At 30.2% G+C, this 18,573-nt stretch overlaps 1 protein-coding gene and 1 long non-coding RNA gene across 2 annotated transcripts; one reads left to right on the top strand and one right to left on the bottom strand.

Annotated features, from left to right (window-relative positions):
- Positions 1-9,853: 9,853 nt before the first annotated feature.
- LOC133673786 (uncharacterized) lies at positions 9,854-12,932 on the bottom strand. Its single transcript, XR_009835062.1, has 2 exons — positions 12,802-12,932; positions 9,854-10,111 (listed from the first exon to the last, which is right to left on the bottom strand). It is a non-coding gene; the product is annotated as an uncharacterized LOC133673786 (long non-coding RNA).
- Positions 12,933-12,980: 48 nt separating this feature from the next.
- Positions 12,981-16,936, top strand: LOC133673785 (uncharacterized). The gene is made up of 7 exons (XM_062094675.1): positions 12,981-13,385; positions 13,470-13,588; positions 13,685-13,767; positions 14,477-14,598; positions 15,627-15,791; positions 15,877-15,970; positions 16,544-16,936. The coding sequence occupies exons 1-7, from the start codon at positions 13,211-13,213 to the stop codon at positions 16,728-16,730; spliced, it is 945 nt and encodes a 314-aa protein (XP_061950659.1). The 5' UTR covers positions 12,981-13,210; the 3' UTR covers positions 16,731-16,936.
- Positions 16,937-18,573: the final 1,637 nt, after the last annotated feature.

The following is an 18,573-nucleotide window of genomic DNA, read 5'->3' as shown; positions in this document are numbered from 1 at the left end:
ACAAAAAGCTTCTTATATATTGGCACATTTTAAAGAATATTTTGAGTTAACAAGACATGGAAGATTTTGGATATTCATTTAACTCAACTTTTTTTACTTTACTAGTTTTTTTAGAGTAATTTAACTATTACAAATGTTTTTTTTTTCTTTTTTAAGCATGTATAATATAATTATTTTGTGGTCATTACAAGATTTGTAATTGAAAACCTATTTTTAGGATGCAAATGAATTGTTGTAAAAAACATTACTTAATCGTCCTCTAGAATATAACAAACATAACATTATAATAATAAGACAAGAATATATATCTTCTAATCTAATTAAGTTCATTTCTATCTTTTTTTCTATCCTATCTTATTCAAGATACCAAATGCTTCCTTGTAAATTAAGGGAACGTTTGGTACTGCGTTTGTACCTGCGTTTCCTTAAAATTTGATTTTTTTTTTCGCTAAAATTGAGTGCGGTTTGTACTTTTTGGATCGTTTTGATGTGCTGATGTCAAAAATGATTTTTAAAAAATAAAAAAATATCATTGGCATGCATTTCGGCACGAAAAGCTATTTGAAAAGCACCCGCAACCACACTGCCAAACACGCTCTAAAACATTCAAGACTGGTGGTGGACGATGTGATCCTCTTTCATTGTGGGGGTGGAGGAGAAGTCCATATTTACTTTTTATAGTGATATGTGATGTGTAAATAGCGTGTGTTTGGGGTTAAAATTATGATTTTTAAAAATTATAATTTTTAAAAATTATTTTTTATTTAAGTTTATTTTTTAATATTTTTAGATTGTTTTGATATATTAATATTAAAAATAATTTTAAAAAACTAAAATAAAAATTATTTTAATATATTTTTAAATAAAAAATATTTTAAAAACCACGGTCTACTTTACCCGTATCCGAAATCAGCCTCGTAGTCAATGGCGTAAGTGTTTTCTAACCGGTCATTATTTGCCTTCTTCAGTGCATTTATTCCTAATGTAATCAATCAAATCGTTGAATCTGCACAAAAAAAAGGGTAATGAAAACAAGGATAATTACTAGAAAACCAGGATAATAGCTAAATCAACGCATCATCCAAAGCGAACCAGCTAGAAAGAGGGAAAACGAATTAGATATAGCAAAAACAAAAAGGTAACATTGCAAATAGATGTTACAAAATTGAGCAAGCTAGTAAAGAAAACTTTATTATTATTATTATTATTAACTTATATCTATTTCGATTAATCTTACAATCTTAAAATTAATGACTATATAAGTTTCTAGCAACTCTGAGATTTGTAGGACTCGAACTAGTGGCCTCTAAGGAGAAAATCTATAATCTAACTAGTTGAGTTATACCCATCAAAATTTTATTATTATTATTATTATTTAAATTAATGCAAATATCTACATCAGTTTATACATACTTCAAAAAATAATAATAATAATAATAACAAGAACTGATAGCTCCCACAGAGACCCAAGAGACCCAATTCCTAGCTAGAGATTACTGTACAAAAAGATGCAACTATGAAGCAAAACGACATCATAAGAATGCAAATGGATTTGAAAGAAAAAATAACTTTGAGGTTTGTAAGACTCGAACTGGTAATCTCTAGAAAACAAAATCTATGACTTGACCAGTTACCCGTTAGGATTTTATTATTATTATTTAGATTAATATGGATATCTGGATCAGTTTCTGCGTACTTCAAATAATAATAATAATAATAATAATAACTGATAGCTCCCACAGAGACCCAATTCCCAGCTACAGATTACGGTATAAAAAGATGCAACTGTGGAGCAAAAGGACATCATAAAATGCAAATGGATTTGAAAGAATTGGAAAAATGCTCGTTGGTTTATTATGTTCTTGACAATCCCCTCTAGCCCCTGTTTATATAAGGAACCAAGCCGCCATAATTAATTTTGAATTAAGAGAATTAATTCTGTCAATTTTTAATTTATTAAAAGCATTGAAATTTTTTATAAACAATTGACATTTCAATACAAATTTTTAAGACTGTAAGACTATCAAGGGATTAAATAAAAGATAAATTCAATGAATCTGGATTGGATTGGTATTGTTTATGGACTAAAAAAATAATCTTTCTAAATAAAAAAAAATTGTTATTATATAATAAACTCAAATTCAGTCTCATGTCAAGCCAAGCGTGTGTATAACTTAAGTTTTAAATGTACTTATCTCATCATCTCTTCTTTTTAAAAATTTTGATGTTTACTAACTTAATTTTAACTTTTCAGGTCTTCATTATATAAACACAAGAAAATGTTGTAATCTTTCAATATAAAATTAATATTTTTAAGTTTGTAGAATTTTTTAAGATTAATTTATCATTTACTCACAATTAATTTTAGATTTGTTAATTTTTTATGTTAAAATATTTATGTCGAAGAATAATTTTCAACAAAATCTTAACCCAAAATATAATTAAACCTCACTTTTAAATAGATATTAAATATGCTTATTAATCATGTCTTAAAATCATTTTTCTAACAAAATCAACTGTTAAATAGAACTCTCTTTTGATTGAGGACTTATTTGGATGACAAAATAGATGTCTATTTTCAGGATTTAAGGTTTTATGTTAGAGTGAAATAGAGGAGACAGTAGCGGGTCTAGTTGGGTAACGAACTAAAAAAAATATTGTATGTGAAGTTTTAAAGTAGAAAACATAACTTTATTAAGTTGTATTTTTATTGGAGCAATTATAAGAAAGACTAGCCCACTTGAATCCATTTAACCTACCGTTTCAATTCCAATTAAAGAGAGAGAACGTTATTCGTTGATAACATTTTAATAATTAAAAAAAAAAACATAATTGGATGCCAATAAATTTCATTTGACAAGGAAAGTTCTATTAAGGTATTTTTAATTCCTCATCTTGTTAAAAAAACATATCATGTTATGTTTCTCGAAACATATAGACATGACAGAAATAATAAATCTTAAAAAAGATTTCACAAGTCTTTCAAGTGTTTGACCTCTAACAATAATTCACATGAACCACTAATGAAAATTCTCTCAAAACCCTTTTAAGAGAGATGGACTATTATGCCTTAAGTGCTAACTTTTCTTTTCTTTACCCTACTTATCTGTATAGCTGGAGTGTGTACAATACATTATGTATCGTAACTTATAGAAAATATAAGATATAATATTCTCTTTATAGAGAAAAGTTAATAACTCTATAAATAGAAAAATATCACTTTGCCTCTGAATAATATCACATTTATTATTTCATGACAATTTTACAAATTTATTCAATCAAGTCTATACTTGATTTTCTAGATCTAGAATTATAATTTCTTATACTGATTATATTATAGTCCTTAATTTCTAAAAATTATTTACAATCAAGTCACACTTGATTAATTATTCTAGTTTAATTTCTGACCAATGCTTCTACATATATGTGACTTATTAGGTTTCTAAGAAGTTGACCCAAATATAAATCATAATTCTAAATAAAATATGATTAAATACATTAGAAAATTTAATTTATTATCAATTCAACAATTGATTGATTTATATTTAAAGATAAAATACAATGTTTAGCAACCCGTCATGATTCTCTAAATATTAAGAAAGTTATAAGTGGTTTGACTTAACCTTTTAGTGAGTAGTTTTTTAATGTAATTATTATCCTTTTATCAGAAATGTTATGATTTAAACATTATAGCATGAAGTATGTCTACTATATCAAATCATATTTGTTATCAACATCATAGTCATTGATCTTTTGAATAAAATTTAAAATTCTTTTCAAATGTTATTCCATCTTACGTAAGAATTTCATAATCAAATTTATTTGAAAACATATGGAACATTTTTCCTAATTCACCTAGGGTGATGAATCCTATCTTAATTACCTAAATATCTTTATATAGTTCATGTTATACTTAATATATATTCATTTGGTACTCTTTATTAAGACAACAAGCAGTCAGAATCAAAGCATAATATTTACAAGATAATACAATTTAGTGATATCAAGTCTAAGGATTACTTACACAACTGTCATGCGAGCCTTTCTATAGACACATGTGATCTCTCCATATAAAATTCTCATACAGGTCTGTTCGATGTACATGTCATCTATCAAACACCTATATATTAGTTCTAGATATTCCTAATACATTATCTTATAAGAAAAACCGTTTTCTTTCATAAAGGAAAGAACATAATATATTCTAGTTTCAACAATTTAAATTAATATCCAATTTTAATAGAGTATTTAACTAGGAATAATACTTTAATGCAATATGAATCTCATAATTATAATTACTTTATAATTTACCCGCAATGACTTTGTCTTTACTTTAGATTCATTAATAAAATATAAATAAATATTAAAGATAAAGAAAGCCTTTATTAATAATAAATATGTTTTGCATGAACAAAGTCAATGCCATATCTTTTCAACTAATTGGTTACAAGACATATACATTAACAATCTTCCATTTGTGATAAAGCCAATCACTCATGTATCAAATATCATATCGCTCCATATGGTGATAATGCTTTTGTTGGGATAATGACTTAGTAAGAGGATCTACAAGATTATCTTCAGTGAGCACTAGTTTTATCTTTACATCTTTCATTTCTATGATTTTTTTAATTAAATGAAATTATCTAAGTATATGTTTGGATTAATGAGAACTTGGTTTCTTTACTTGTGTGATGGCTCTATTTTCATCATAATACATGGTTACTAGATCAACAATACTAGAAACTAGATCTAGTCCATAAACTTCTTGATTCAAATAATTTTTCCCCTTTAAATGCAGAGGTGTACTTAGCTTTAGTTGTTAAATCTAGTATGATCTCTTGTTTGACACTTTTCCAACTTATAACAACATTGTTTAGAGTAAAAATATATTTTGATTGGGATTTGCTATCTTTAATATTAAATTAAAAATTAACATCTTAATAACTATGAACTATTAGTTCATCTCCTTTATAGACCAAAAAGACATTCTTAGTTTTTTCATAAGTATTTAAGAATGTTTTAAACTATTTTCTAATGATCCTTACATGATTCTATTGATATCTACTTGTTATGCTCATAACTAATAGTTCTTACCCGCAATGACTTTGTCTTTACCTTAGATTCATTAATGAAATATAAATGAATATTAAAGATAAAAAAAGCTTTTATTAATAATAAATATGTTTGCATGAACAATGCCAATGCCATATCTTTTCAACTAATTGGTTACAAGACATATACATTAACAATCTTCCACTTGCGATAAAGCCAATCACTCATGTATTAAATACCATATCACTCCATATGGTGATAATGCTTTTGTTAGGATAATGACTTAGTAAGAGGATCTACAAGATTATCTTCAATGGGCACTAGTTTTATCTTTACATCTTTCATTTCTATGATTTTTTTAATTAAATGGAATTATCTAAGTATATGTTTGGATTAATGAGAACTTAGTTTCTTTGCTTGTGTGATGGCTCCATTGTCATCATAATACATAGTTACTAGATCAACAATACTAGAAACTAGATCTAGTTCATGAACTTCTTGATTCAAATAAATTTTTTTCCCCTTTAAATGCAGAGGTGTACTTAGCTTTAATTGTTAAATCTAGTATGATCTCCTGTTTGAAACTTTTACAACTTATAACAACACTGTTTAGAGTAAAAATATATTCTGATTGGGATTTGCTGTCTTTAATATTAAATTAAAAATTAACATCTTAATAACTATGAACTATTAGTTCATCTCCTTTATAGACCAAAAAGACATTCTTAGTTTTTTCATAAGTATTTAAGAATGTTTTAGACTATTTTTTAATGATCCTTACATGATTTGATTGATATCTACTTGTTATGCTTAGAACTAATAGTTCATCTCCTCTATAGACTAGAAAAACATTATTTATTGTATTTAAGAATGTTTTTAACTATATTCTAATGATCCTCACATGATTAGATTGATATCTACTTGTTATGCTTAAAACATAAGATACATATGGTCTTGTGTATAGTATCACATATATAATGGATCATATAGTCGAAGCATATGGTATCTTTGATGGATTAACCAAGGTTCATACCTTATTGATGTATATAGAATCCATCTCAATTTCATGGCCTCAAATCATTTCTCAAAATCAATATTAGATATTGTTTCTATATAGTTGATAGACTCATCAAATATGAGAAATTCATCATTTTCAACTTCCATGAGAAGTCTATATCTAATCGGTATATGACGTGCTACCAAATCTACAAAGTTATTGTGCTTTTTGAGCTCTAGAATGAACATCCAATATTATAGCATCGAGCTCAAGTTCCATTCAGATGTTAGTTTATGGTTCTTAAACTTTTTTAAGTTTTATTTTTCTTTCATTGCTCTTTTCATGAACAAATTTTTTATTTAGAAAGGTAACATGTTTTGAGATAAACACCTTTGGCTTAATGAGATGGTAGAAATAATATTTAATAGTTTCTTTAAGATATCTAGAAAACTTATATTTATCTAACTTAACTAATAACTTTTTAAATACAATAACTTCATATAAACATCACAACCCCAAGTCTTTAAGTATGATAAGTGTGATTTTCTACCATTCTATATTTCATATGGAGTCTTATCAATAGATTTTGATGGAATCCTATTTGAAAAGTAAGTAGCAGTTTATATGCCATAACCCTAGATACAAGTGAAAAGTTTGCACAACTTATCATGGACCACACCATTTCTAAAAGGGTGTGATTTTTTCTTTCAAAAACTCAATTATATTGTGGTGTTTTAAGAGGTGTCCATTATGAGAGAACTTGATTTTGTTTTAGATAATCTTGAAAATTTTGGCTCAAGCATTCACCACCTTAATCAGATCAGAGTATCTTAATACTCTTTCTAGTTAGTTTTCCAACTTCACTTTTTAAGTCTTTGAATATTTCAAATGATTAAGACTTATATTTCATCAAATACATATAACCATATCTAGAGTAATCATCAGTAAATGTGATGAAATATGTATATATACTTATGACATGTATTGTCATTGGTCTACAAACATCTTATGAATCAGACTTAACAATTCTTTAGACATTTCACTCTTTTCAGTAAAGGGTATTTTGGTCATCTTATCTAATAAACAAGCTTTATAAGTTTCTTACGATTTATTATCAAAAGGTTATAAATATCATTTTTTATGTAACTTAGTTATTTTTGTTTCATTGATATTACATTATCTACATTGCATAAATATGATGAATATTGATTATTTAATCTATTCCTCTTGCTTTTTATATTGAATATGAGCATTTCTAAATCAAGTATATACAAACTATTTGTATAAGTATTATCCATAATAAACATCATTATTATAAAAGAAACAACATTTACCCTTAATAATAAATTTAAATCTATTTAAAGCTAAGTAAAAAATGGATACAATATTTCTAGAAAGTACTGGAATAAAATAATAATTATCAAGTTCTAGTATCAGCCTATTTAACAAAGTTAAATAATAAGTTCACACAACTAATAAATCAAACCTTGATCTATTACCAGCTCGTAGATCCACTTTGTTTTTATACAATCTTCTATTTTTCTTAGTTCATACATATTATTGCAAATATGAAAACCACATCCGATATCCAATACCCAAGAACTATTATATTGTGTTTGAAGTTCAAGTGACATACTGGTTAACATTACACATGTATCTTCATCATCATCATCATCATAACATTAATATTTAGTCCTAATTTGGACTTTGGTGTCCTCATCAAGGGTGGGAGGAATCATATTTTCAAGAACATATAACTTTCTTTCTTGCTTGTGAAAAATTATCCCATTGCGGTACTAGTTCAAAAAGTTTAATCCAATCAATTTGTTAGTATCGGTATGCTATGTATGAATATATTACTATTTGTTTTTTTAATTTATTAAACTATTCATATAAAGATATAGATTATTAGTTTCATGCATACATATTTAAAACCAAATTTAGATAAGGTCTTTGATTATAATTTGGTCTCCCATTAATTTCATACAAATTAAGAGACCTTTTTATTAATTCAGAAAATCTCATTTAGATTTTCTAGTGGGTTAGGATGTCATTTAATTTATCCGACCTTAAGTGATTTAAAAAATCAAAATAAATTAAATTATGTAGATAACATAGCTTATCAATCACATCTTTATATGTCTTCTTGATCAGTTAAGTGATAACTTTTTTGTCTAAACATATCATATATGTTTTGCCTAGCTATTGCCTCCAATCTTATATAATCATGAGTAACTCATCCAAATCATATAAATTTAGTTAAAAAGAACCCAATTCTATAACATTAAACATATTCGATTAATAATAACCTTACATGACTCAAAAAGTTATCTGTGAACGAAACTCTAGTTTTATGCATATAAAATTGGAAGGCAATCAATCATGTTCTCAACATGTACTTAATATATTAATGAGGAATTTGTTATTTTATCCAAGTCTCATTTCATGGCATGAATTATATATCATACATAACAATTATATAGATGAGAAAATAATTTTATAACTCATAAGAAAAAAATAGAGTAAAAGAGGACACAAATATTATATTTATTTAATATTAAAACATTTAACCATAAAAAAACACAAATATATTGATCTTTTAATGTCTATAATTGTAAAATCTTGGCCAAAATTTTCCAGAAATGTAAAATAAATGGGATAGATGATTATTATAATATGTAAGATGGATGTGAATAAAAGATAAAGAGATTAGGGGCATTTCAATATAAATTTACAGAACGATTTTGGGTGATAGAAAATTATGGTGTAATAAATTGAATATAATAAATTGGGAAAAAAGTTCAAAAGATAAAAGAAGAAAGGTTTATGGTCAAAATGATACATTGGTTCAAAACCAGAAATGGTCTAGCTATTTTAAGAAATGGCTAGACCAATTAAAATAAAATGGACATACCATTTTTCAAAACAGTCAAACCATTTTTGTTATTACACAGCTTATTTATATGAGGGCCAGTAGCAAGTGGAGACCACGATTTCCTCTTTTGTTTCCTTTTCTTTGCCGCCTTCTTAGAAAAATCTCATAAAAATCAAGTGTGAATAACGTAGTTTTGAAATCCGACTTGGTCAAGTGATCGGGTCACGGATCAGATGGGTTGACCCGGGTCAACCCAAAAAACAAACACCTATATAAAACACCTAACATAAATCAAATTTAAATTATAAACCAACAATATAAATTTAATTCAATATCCAAAACACAAACCAAATATAAATTCTAAAATATTTAAAACAAAACATCCAACCACATAAATTCTAAAATATTTAAAACAAAACATCCAACAACATAAATTTTAAATTAACAACACATTCACTTTTATTGAATGAATACATTAAGTTCTTCTGTGTCTATAGGAGCAAAATTTGGATAAAATATCGATGGAATTGAGCCAATCTCGTCAACACCTAATAAATCATCAACATGCTCTTTTGAAACTTCATTGTCACAATCATCTTTAATATCATTAACATTTATGACATCTACATTTCAAACACAATTAATAAATAAATATTATGTGTTAAACAATACTTTATTTTAAATAATATTTATCACTAAATAATCAATCATTAATTACCATCATCTAAAGTATCTTATATGGTCATAGTTGATAGAATTTGGTGAAAACTCTCTGCTTCTTTAGTTGTCAAGATTGACGAGTCATTTTCTACTACCTAATTTTCAATGTCACAAATTGTCTTAACTTTAATTGGATCATAATTTCGTCCTTTCCAATAATTCCTATATATTAAAAGTGAAGGTAAGCATAATATAAGTATTAATAATGCTACTAAACAAGATAAAATAATATTTAAGGAATTAGAGAAAATAAAAATACTTTTGTTTCAATCTTAGATTGCAGTTGACGTAAACAAGGTCATTAAGCCTTTGATACTCTAATCTATTTCTCTTCTTGGAGTGAATATGTTCAAACATACTCCAATTTCTCTCACATCTCGAAGAACTACAAGTTTGACTTAACACTCATATAGCCAACTGTTGTAGATTTGGAGCGCTGGTTCCATATGTCATCCACCATTCATCTATATAAAAAAATAATAAGTAAGAGTGTAAGACTATGTCAAATAATATTTTTAAATATAAAAATTATATACCCGAAGGCATAAGGGTGCGATTATTTATTGCGGAAGCTCGACCAAAGTCATGTTCAACATTCCTAAACAACTTCATCTTACTTGTAATCTTACTTTGCAATGGTAGATTTTCATGTGCATACTTCTCAAGAACATCTAGAAGTTAAGAAATGATGCTCATATATTTATCCATTATATTTGCATTATTGAAATCGAGGATTCAACCAAAATGCCGCTGCATAAAGATTTCTATAAAGTTATCCATCCCACCGATTATTGATAATGTCTATGAAATGTTTCACTTTAGCCTTTCTCTTTTGAAATCTCCTCATCATTTCTTCTTTTGCATGATGAATAACATCATACAAATATCCCATCGAAGGTCTATCATCATCATCAACCATTCGTAGAACTCGAACTAAAGGTTCACTTATTCGCACAATTATTGCACATTTTTCCCAAAACAGAGAGTCTAGCACACTCTCAACAAACTTTTTTTCTTTGTTATCTTTAGTATAAGCAGATAAGACCCATTCCCTAGATGTCACCATAGCTCTCAACTCATCTTTATGAGCTAAAATGGTTTGCAATGCAATGAAATTGGTGGCAAAACGAGTAGGAGCTGGATGAAGTATTTTTTTTTCCTCTAGTGAACTTCCTCATCAAATACAATGGATAACAATGATTATAAAAGTTAAGTGGAATTTCTCAATTCTTTTCCAGTTGTATCTGTTGCAAATTCCAATTTGAGTAGAAAATCAAAATTCTCTTTATTCCTCCATTCATACGTATTTCGAACATTCCATATTCATATATGGAGTTAGATAAAATTTTATGTGATTCTGTAAACAGAATAGCAATTCCATCAGTGCTGATCGATCCATATAATTGGATGAAAAACGATCCAATAATGGGATTTTTTTTCAATAAATGGGAAATTTAAAATGCTTGGGGATTCTATCTACATAACCTAATTATTTGTATTTGGGTTGCTAACTCAATGGTAGAGTACTCGGCTTTTAATGGAATTCAAAAAGAGTTCAGTGCAAGTATTGTCAGAAAATTATTAGTGGAGGCATTTACTGTTTCAAGCATCATTTGAATTATGTATTTTAAGGTATTTGAACATTTTTATTGTTTATTTCACTTTTATTTTAATTATGTTATATTATTATTTACTACTTGACTGGATCTTGTAATTTAGTTAAAATATTTTACTTGTGATTTTACGATTTTAGTTAGAATACTTTACTTGCGATTTTATGATTTTTAGTTAGAATTTTTTACTTGCGATTTTATGATTTTACGATTTGAGTTTACAATTCGAGTTTATATTGCATGTTTCATGTCGTGTCAAAAAAACGTTTTTGACAACCTTGGGTGAAACCATCACTAAAAACAAAAAACACAGTAGTAAAAGCATGCATTTATTACTTTTATTTTTTATTTTATAAAGAAAAAATTATACCTCGCAGCAAACAAAAAAATAGAAGCAAAATTAAACACACCATAAGCACATTATATGCTTTTCCCATTAAACCAATAAAAAAAATTTAATCCATAAGCCTCTTAAAAACTATGCCCAATGAAATTTATTTGTAAAATGCCTTTAATAGGCTTACCATGCTATGAAAAATATTGATAAAGAAGGCAAAAACACACACATAAATAAAGCAAAAATCCATAGCAAAACATCAACAAACTCTAAATACAATAATAGCAAAATCAAACACCCAACGATAAATATGTTTGAAAAGAACAAACAACGTTAAGAGTTGATAAAATAAAAGACAATGTTAGGCCAAAAGCTAGAAAAACACAAAGCACAAAAACACAAAAAAGAAGAAATAGTCATTCATTTACTACTCACCCAAGCAAGCACCATTTAATTAGCATGTATTCCTCTTAGAATGCCAAAAATCCAAAAAAAGGACTTGAAGGCTCAATATATGCTTTTGTGTGTGTGTGTGTGTGTATATATATATCAATGATAAAGCTATATATTTGTTTTTTTTAAGAGAATTAATTAAATGGACATCGACGCAAGAGTAAAGAATTTTACTGAAAAAAAAAACAACCAACACATAACAACAGTCTTAAACAAAAACAATAAAAAATAAAATTGATTGAATCCTCAAAGAGCACGAAGGATTATTAGTGGTCATGGTCGGGTCGCCAATGAAATCTCTTCGTATAAAAAACCATGAACAAAACCAAAGAAAAAGCTGAAGAATAAACCAAGATAAAACAAAACAAAGAATAAAACTAATCAAACTCAAGTACAACTTCAATAGTTGAATAAAAAGGAAACGAGAGAAATTAATAGAGTGAGAAGGCTTGAACCAATTAGAGCACCGATAGAAAAACATGCACCACAAAAAAGTAATCAAACACAAGAAAGAAGGATAAAATAAAAAGAGACAATGGAGGCTGTGATGAAGTAACCAAAAACAATGAAAGAAGAAACAACAAAATCTGTAGCAAACAAACAAAACATAGAAGTTGATCAAATTTGTTAGATCCAAGCAATAGGAAAAACCTAGCAATTAACAAAAGAAATTGAAATGCAACACCACCACCACAACAACAACAACAACAAATGCAACATTAAAAGAACAAATACAGAGAAATAAGCTCACCAACCACCCAAGGTTATCGGTCTTTGTCGGCTGGCTGATCGGAGATCAATGAAACAACATATTGGTTTGTGATTGATGATTGAAATGGGTGGTAGTTAGGCTTCCAGTGAAGGAGAGGAATGACAAGGATTGTAGAAAAAGGCATGTGAAGGAAAAATATTGTTCTGCTGACTTCTGTGAGTAGGGAAAGAAGAGAAAAAGAAAACATGAAGTGCATGTAACCACGTTTAATAAAAAGAGTAGAGGGGGGAAAAAAAAGAAGAAGTGGGTTAATAATAATAATAATAATACAAAGTAATGTAATTGGATCGAAGCAACGGACAAAATCATTCACTCACAAGTCACAAGCGAGAGCTCAAAGCATAGAGCAGCAAACCCAATCGCTGGTTTAGTCGTAAGTGCAAAATAAATGGAAAATCTTGTTGTTTGTAATAATTGTCCAGTGGTAGTAAAAAATTCATTAATCTCAAAAAAGCCCCCCTCTTCACCTACATCTCCTCTTCGCCATCTACGCTCCTTCTCATCCTTGTTCAATCGCAGCGTGACATTAAGGATGGCTCTCCCTCCCTCTGGCCAAAACCCAGGTAATATACTTATACATGTGCGTGTATTAGCATTTGTTTATGGATGATGTCAAATATGTACATTATTGGCGGCTTTGCTTACAGTTGTTGAGCAGCAGAAAGTGATCATATCAAACAAACATGGTGAAAAACTGGTGGGCTTATTACATGACACTGGATCCAATGAGATTGTTATATTGTGTCATGGTTTTCGTTCCACAAAGGTTGTCTGCTTTCATATTTGATTTTTTTTCCATTACATAATCAAGAAAAGAAGTAAAAGCTGACTTGGGTTTGTTGTATTTTCTCTCTATCTCAAGGGAAACGATACTATGGTGAATCTTGCCAAGGCATTAGAAAAGGAAGGAACCTCTTCCTTCCGCTTCGACTTTGCTGGAAATGGGTAAGTTGTTTTTTGTTTGTTTTTACTGATATGTACAGGATATTTTATTTTTTTGCTCGCCACTTTTTTCCCATATGTATATAATTGCTTAGAACTCGAACAAAAAATGACTTGATAATTGCAGCAGAGGAGATTGCTGATCGTGTAGTTTGTCTTAATAGGTAATGCAACCTTTTTAGCTGGCATCATCAATCATGAAAGGGAGTAATTGTGGCACATAACGTATCTAGATGCCATGGAAAGAATGATCAAAATTCTCCTCCTTTTGGTCTTACTATCTGCTACTTGCTTTGTTCTTTTTGTGGAAGCTGATGACCAATTTGATATCGAAGGACCTTTCTATTTTTCCAACGCTTTAGAATCAATTAAAGCAAAGAGAATTGTGGGTTGATTTCTGATTGTTATTTCTGTGATCCGTAGGGGTCTCCTTTAAGAAGAATCCAAGATCAATTTGATATTTTACCAAATATTGTCATGCTTGATTTCTTCCAGGACTTTCATGCTTATAATTGAATTGTTTAGATATCAGTTATACTGTGGAAATATTTTCAGATCAGTTAGTGGTCGTTTGTTCTCAAACTGGAAGAATTAAATCTGTGTTTACCATGGTAGATTCCAATTGCCTGAATCGTTGGCACACAGTTCAATTCTTGCTGCAAACAATAAGCATTTAGTTTCATGCTGATTTTGTTGTAATATTTTTTACCAGGGAAAGTGAAGGTTCATTTGCGTATGGTAGTTATTGGAGAGAGGCTGATGATTTACGTTCTGTAATGGAACACTTCCGTGGAGCAAGCCGTGCCATAAGTGCAATTCTTGGGCATAGTAAAGGTGTGCATATGATTATTCAACATCTAAATTGTGTAGACGCCACTGCCAAGATGAAGTTAAGTTTTTTAAGCCTACAATGTTAATGCAGATAATACCACTGTTGTTGAATTTCCATTGCTGTAGTAAGATGGAGGCAATAGAAGTTGACATGCATGGTTGATGTAGTGAATCATGTGACGGTAGAAAAGAGTGATTAGGAATAAGGTGTGAAAGGTATTGAGGTTGTTCTGAATGTAATAACACTCGGTTGATGAGGCGATGGCAAATTGGCTGTGGCATACATACCATTGATGATGACACAGCACTTATGATGCATTCACATGTAGTAAAAGGGTGACTGCTGGGTGGCAATGCTGATAGAGAGCTGGAGATAAGTTTTCCCTTGGAAATGTGTGTGCTGATGCTGTTGCCCTATTGGCAGAAGTGAGAAGTCATTTGAGATGGCAACGGATGCTCCAGGTAGTGCTCTTGGCTACTGCTTGCCTGCCTGGAACATTCTCTACTTTTGGCTCTCAGCGATGTTGGCGGGCAGTCAACACTGCCATGAATGTCGATAATTTATTTACTTCTGATATATGTTTTAAGCTCCAAAGAGACATGGTGTAGGGGTATTATTTATCTATCGAATGTCAATTTTGGGATGGAACCTTTTAAATGACAAGCTTATAGTCCAAAGTCTTCATATTAACTCTCCATGCAGAATGTCATACAAATACTTCTAAAGATGCCTGCTCGGCCTCTGTGCCTAATCTAAGGTGGAGACTCAGATGGGAATTCTAAAGAAAGAAGCCCAGAATATGAAGGGTTTCAGTAATATAATGCATGGAAAAAGTGGGCCCCTTTTTTTGAGTGGAAATGAAGGGCAGTTTAGTAATAATGCTTCTCATGATTAGCAGTGTCAATTTCACGTTCTATTCAACTCATCTGTCTTGGAAGTCTAGTGTGCAAAGTCTACTATGATAAATAATAAGTTTATGTAAATTATAATCCTCTCTTTGAAAGCTGTCATGCCAACAATGTAATTGCAGGAGGCGATGTGGTGCTCCTATATGCTTCCAAATATCAGGATATCACTACAGTATTCAATGTTTCTGGCCGTTATGATCTGAAGAGAGGCATTGAAGAACGGATCGGAAAAGACTTTATGGAAAAGATCAAACAAGATGGATTCATCAATGTTAAGAATAGAACAGGTAATCCGTTTTTATTTCCAGAATATATGTAAATTAGTTTCTTAAATGAAAGATTTTGCAAGCTGCCTGACATAACCTTCTGCAGGAAGTGTTATTTATCGTGTGACTGAGGAAAGTTTGATGGATCGCCTGAATACTGGTATTCATAAAGCATGCCTTGTAATCAATAAGGACTGTAGGTGAGCGCTTTCGTCTTTAAGTAGCTTGTTATCTTTGCTTTTGCTTGACAAGCATGTCTAGTGTGTCAAACTTAGTTCCAGTTGTAATGTTTTTGTGAAAATCTATCCATAAACTAGATGCTAATAAGCAAAATGAGATCCCTAGACTTGATGAAATGAAATTAACACACTAATGACAGGCAACCCCACGGATGCTCTCAAAGCACAAGAAGGAAACAAGAAGTTTCTAATTGTGATGAACGAGAGAGAGTGATTTTCTTGTGAAAAATGCACCATGCTATTTTATTGTACAAATAAACAATTTGGTCTTCTCTTTGTTTTTTGCTGCTGGAAATCCATTTTGATGATGTTGCTTGAAGCATAATTCAGGCGATGACACATTTTTTATCCAAAGAAGTGCTGCTGCATCTCTTTAGTTCCTAGATTGGCAATTTCTTTGTTATAGCCAATTGCTCGCTTCTTGTTCTGTTTAATCTATTTTCAATTTCTGTCAATGCTTTATAATGCATTTTACACTGGTGTGTCTCTGTCTCTGTATTGTTTGTGCCTTCATTACCACAATTCTGCATGCAGGGTCTTCACTATTCATGGATCTGCTGATGAAATCATCCCGGTGGAGGACGCATTAGAGTTTGCCAAGATCATACCAAATCACAGTCTACACATCATAGAAGGAGCAAATCATAGCTACACTTCACATCAAACTGAATTAGCAGCTGTTGTTTTGAAGTTAATGAAGGCAACCTTACAGCAGGACTAAGGGTAAACCCAGCTAGGTAGTGGTGCGCGTCAAGATACTAGATTTTATTGAAATCGTAAACATCACTTGTAGCACATCATGGTGATAATTTGACTAGGAAACAATTTGCTGATAGTCAGCTCACTATTGTGTTCGGCATCCAAAAAACAATTGGTGATGAAACAACTACACGTCCGAGTATGAAAATTTCGAATCTGATTATTTCATTGGCGTTTGGTATCTTTTTCATTACAGATTTTTAGTCGAGACAAAAAAGAAGTGGAATATCAGAGTTTTTCAATGTTTAGATTTTGAAATCAATGATAGGACAAAATGCTTGCATGCGTGATCTGATGAATCATGCGGACGAGGACAGTGACGGTGCTATTTTGGTCGTGTGCCGGCCTTAAAAGATGAACTCGTGCATTCTATTTGCTGTGGATGGTCAGTAACGAAGCCTCAAGCAATTTTTATTACATAATTTTTCATGGAAATAGGAACAGATCTTATAAGCTCGCATGAGCAAGAATCACATAAATTATATCAATAGTGCAAGACTCTACCATGATTATTACATAGTAGTTCCAGCCCACTATGGCTATCCCACCCTTTGCATTGAAGCAGGAGAAGATCATTTCTTAACTCAGTTATTTCCCATGCGCATCAAAGCATCGTCAGCTAAGAGCGGAAAGGGAGAAATACAGGTGAAGAAGATAGTACAGCAGGAAAACAGAAAAAAGAAAAAAGAAAAAAGAAAATTGATAGCCCAGCCGTTTGGGCCAGTCCCAAACGGCAGGGTGATTGTCCGTTTTAAAAAGCATTCTGTCTGGACCAAGCCCGAACAGAAAGCCTTCTCTTGTTCTTTAGGCCCTCAACAACTGAGCCTCGTCCCAACCACTCTAGAACCGAATCCCAATCGCATGCAAATTCCTAAAAAAAACCATTGATCGGCACCCACCACAATGCAACGTTATGACCTTCAACAAAGTTAATATAATATCGTACTTTCTTGTATTTATAAATGAATTTTGAGTGTTAATATGCTTTTATTAACTTTTCACTATAATTAATATTATTATTTTTATCAATTATTCATGAGCGTTAACCTTTTATTAATGACTATCTCCTATCAACTTGTCTCTTTAATTAACACCATTTTTTTTTTCATTAATCATATGTGAGCGTTAACCTTTTATTAATGACTATCTCCTATCAACTTATCTCTTTAATTAACACCTTTTTGTTTCATTAATCATCTATGAGCGTTAACCTCTCGCCAATAACTATCTCCTATCAATTTATCTCTTTAATTAACATATTTTTTTACTAATAAACAGAAAAGACAACGCTCCTAAAACATTAAAATATCATCCATAGTGTAAATATTCTATTTCTACATAATGGTTCACAATGCAATAAATCTATGTCCACAATACATATATAGTGTTTTTCTCAATTTTTCACAATCCAATGAATCCATGTTCTAAATTGTATATACAGCTTGATTAATTTATCAACAGAAATACAGATAGCTTGAATATATTATCAAACAAGTATTAGAACCGTATAAGGTATTGTATTTTAAGACGTGTAGCTGAATTTGTTTCCAAGTCGGATTTCTATGAAATGAATTTAAAGGTACAACGTTGAGATATAATTTAAGAGCTTAGGGCAAAACCGGATTGTGCGATCACCGATATTTATAGCCGACGGAGTCATGGCCGACAGTATGGAGCAGAAACCACGAGGGAAAGGATTTATTTACTAGCATGGACGCCATTTTCATCTGTTCCGACCAACTCTGATGCCCTAGCCTCTTAACACTTCACCAAAAAGCACACACATATAAACACAATGACAGGGA

The sequence above is a fragment of the Populus nigra genome, chromosome 15 (assembly GCF_951802175.1).
Source record: "Populus nigra chromosome 15, ddPopNigr1.1, whole genome shotgun sequence".
In the NCBI taxonomy this organism is placed as follows: Eukaryota; Viridiplantae; Streptophyta; class Magnoliopsida; order Malpighiales; family Salicaceae; genus Populus; species Populus nigra.
The sequence above is the reverse complement of the archived record's forward strand: the minus strand, read 5'-3'. Positions and strand labels throughout refer to the sequence as shown.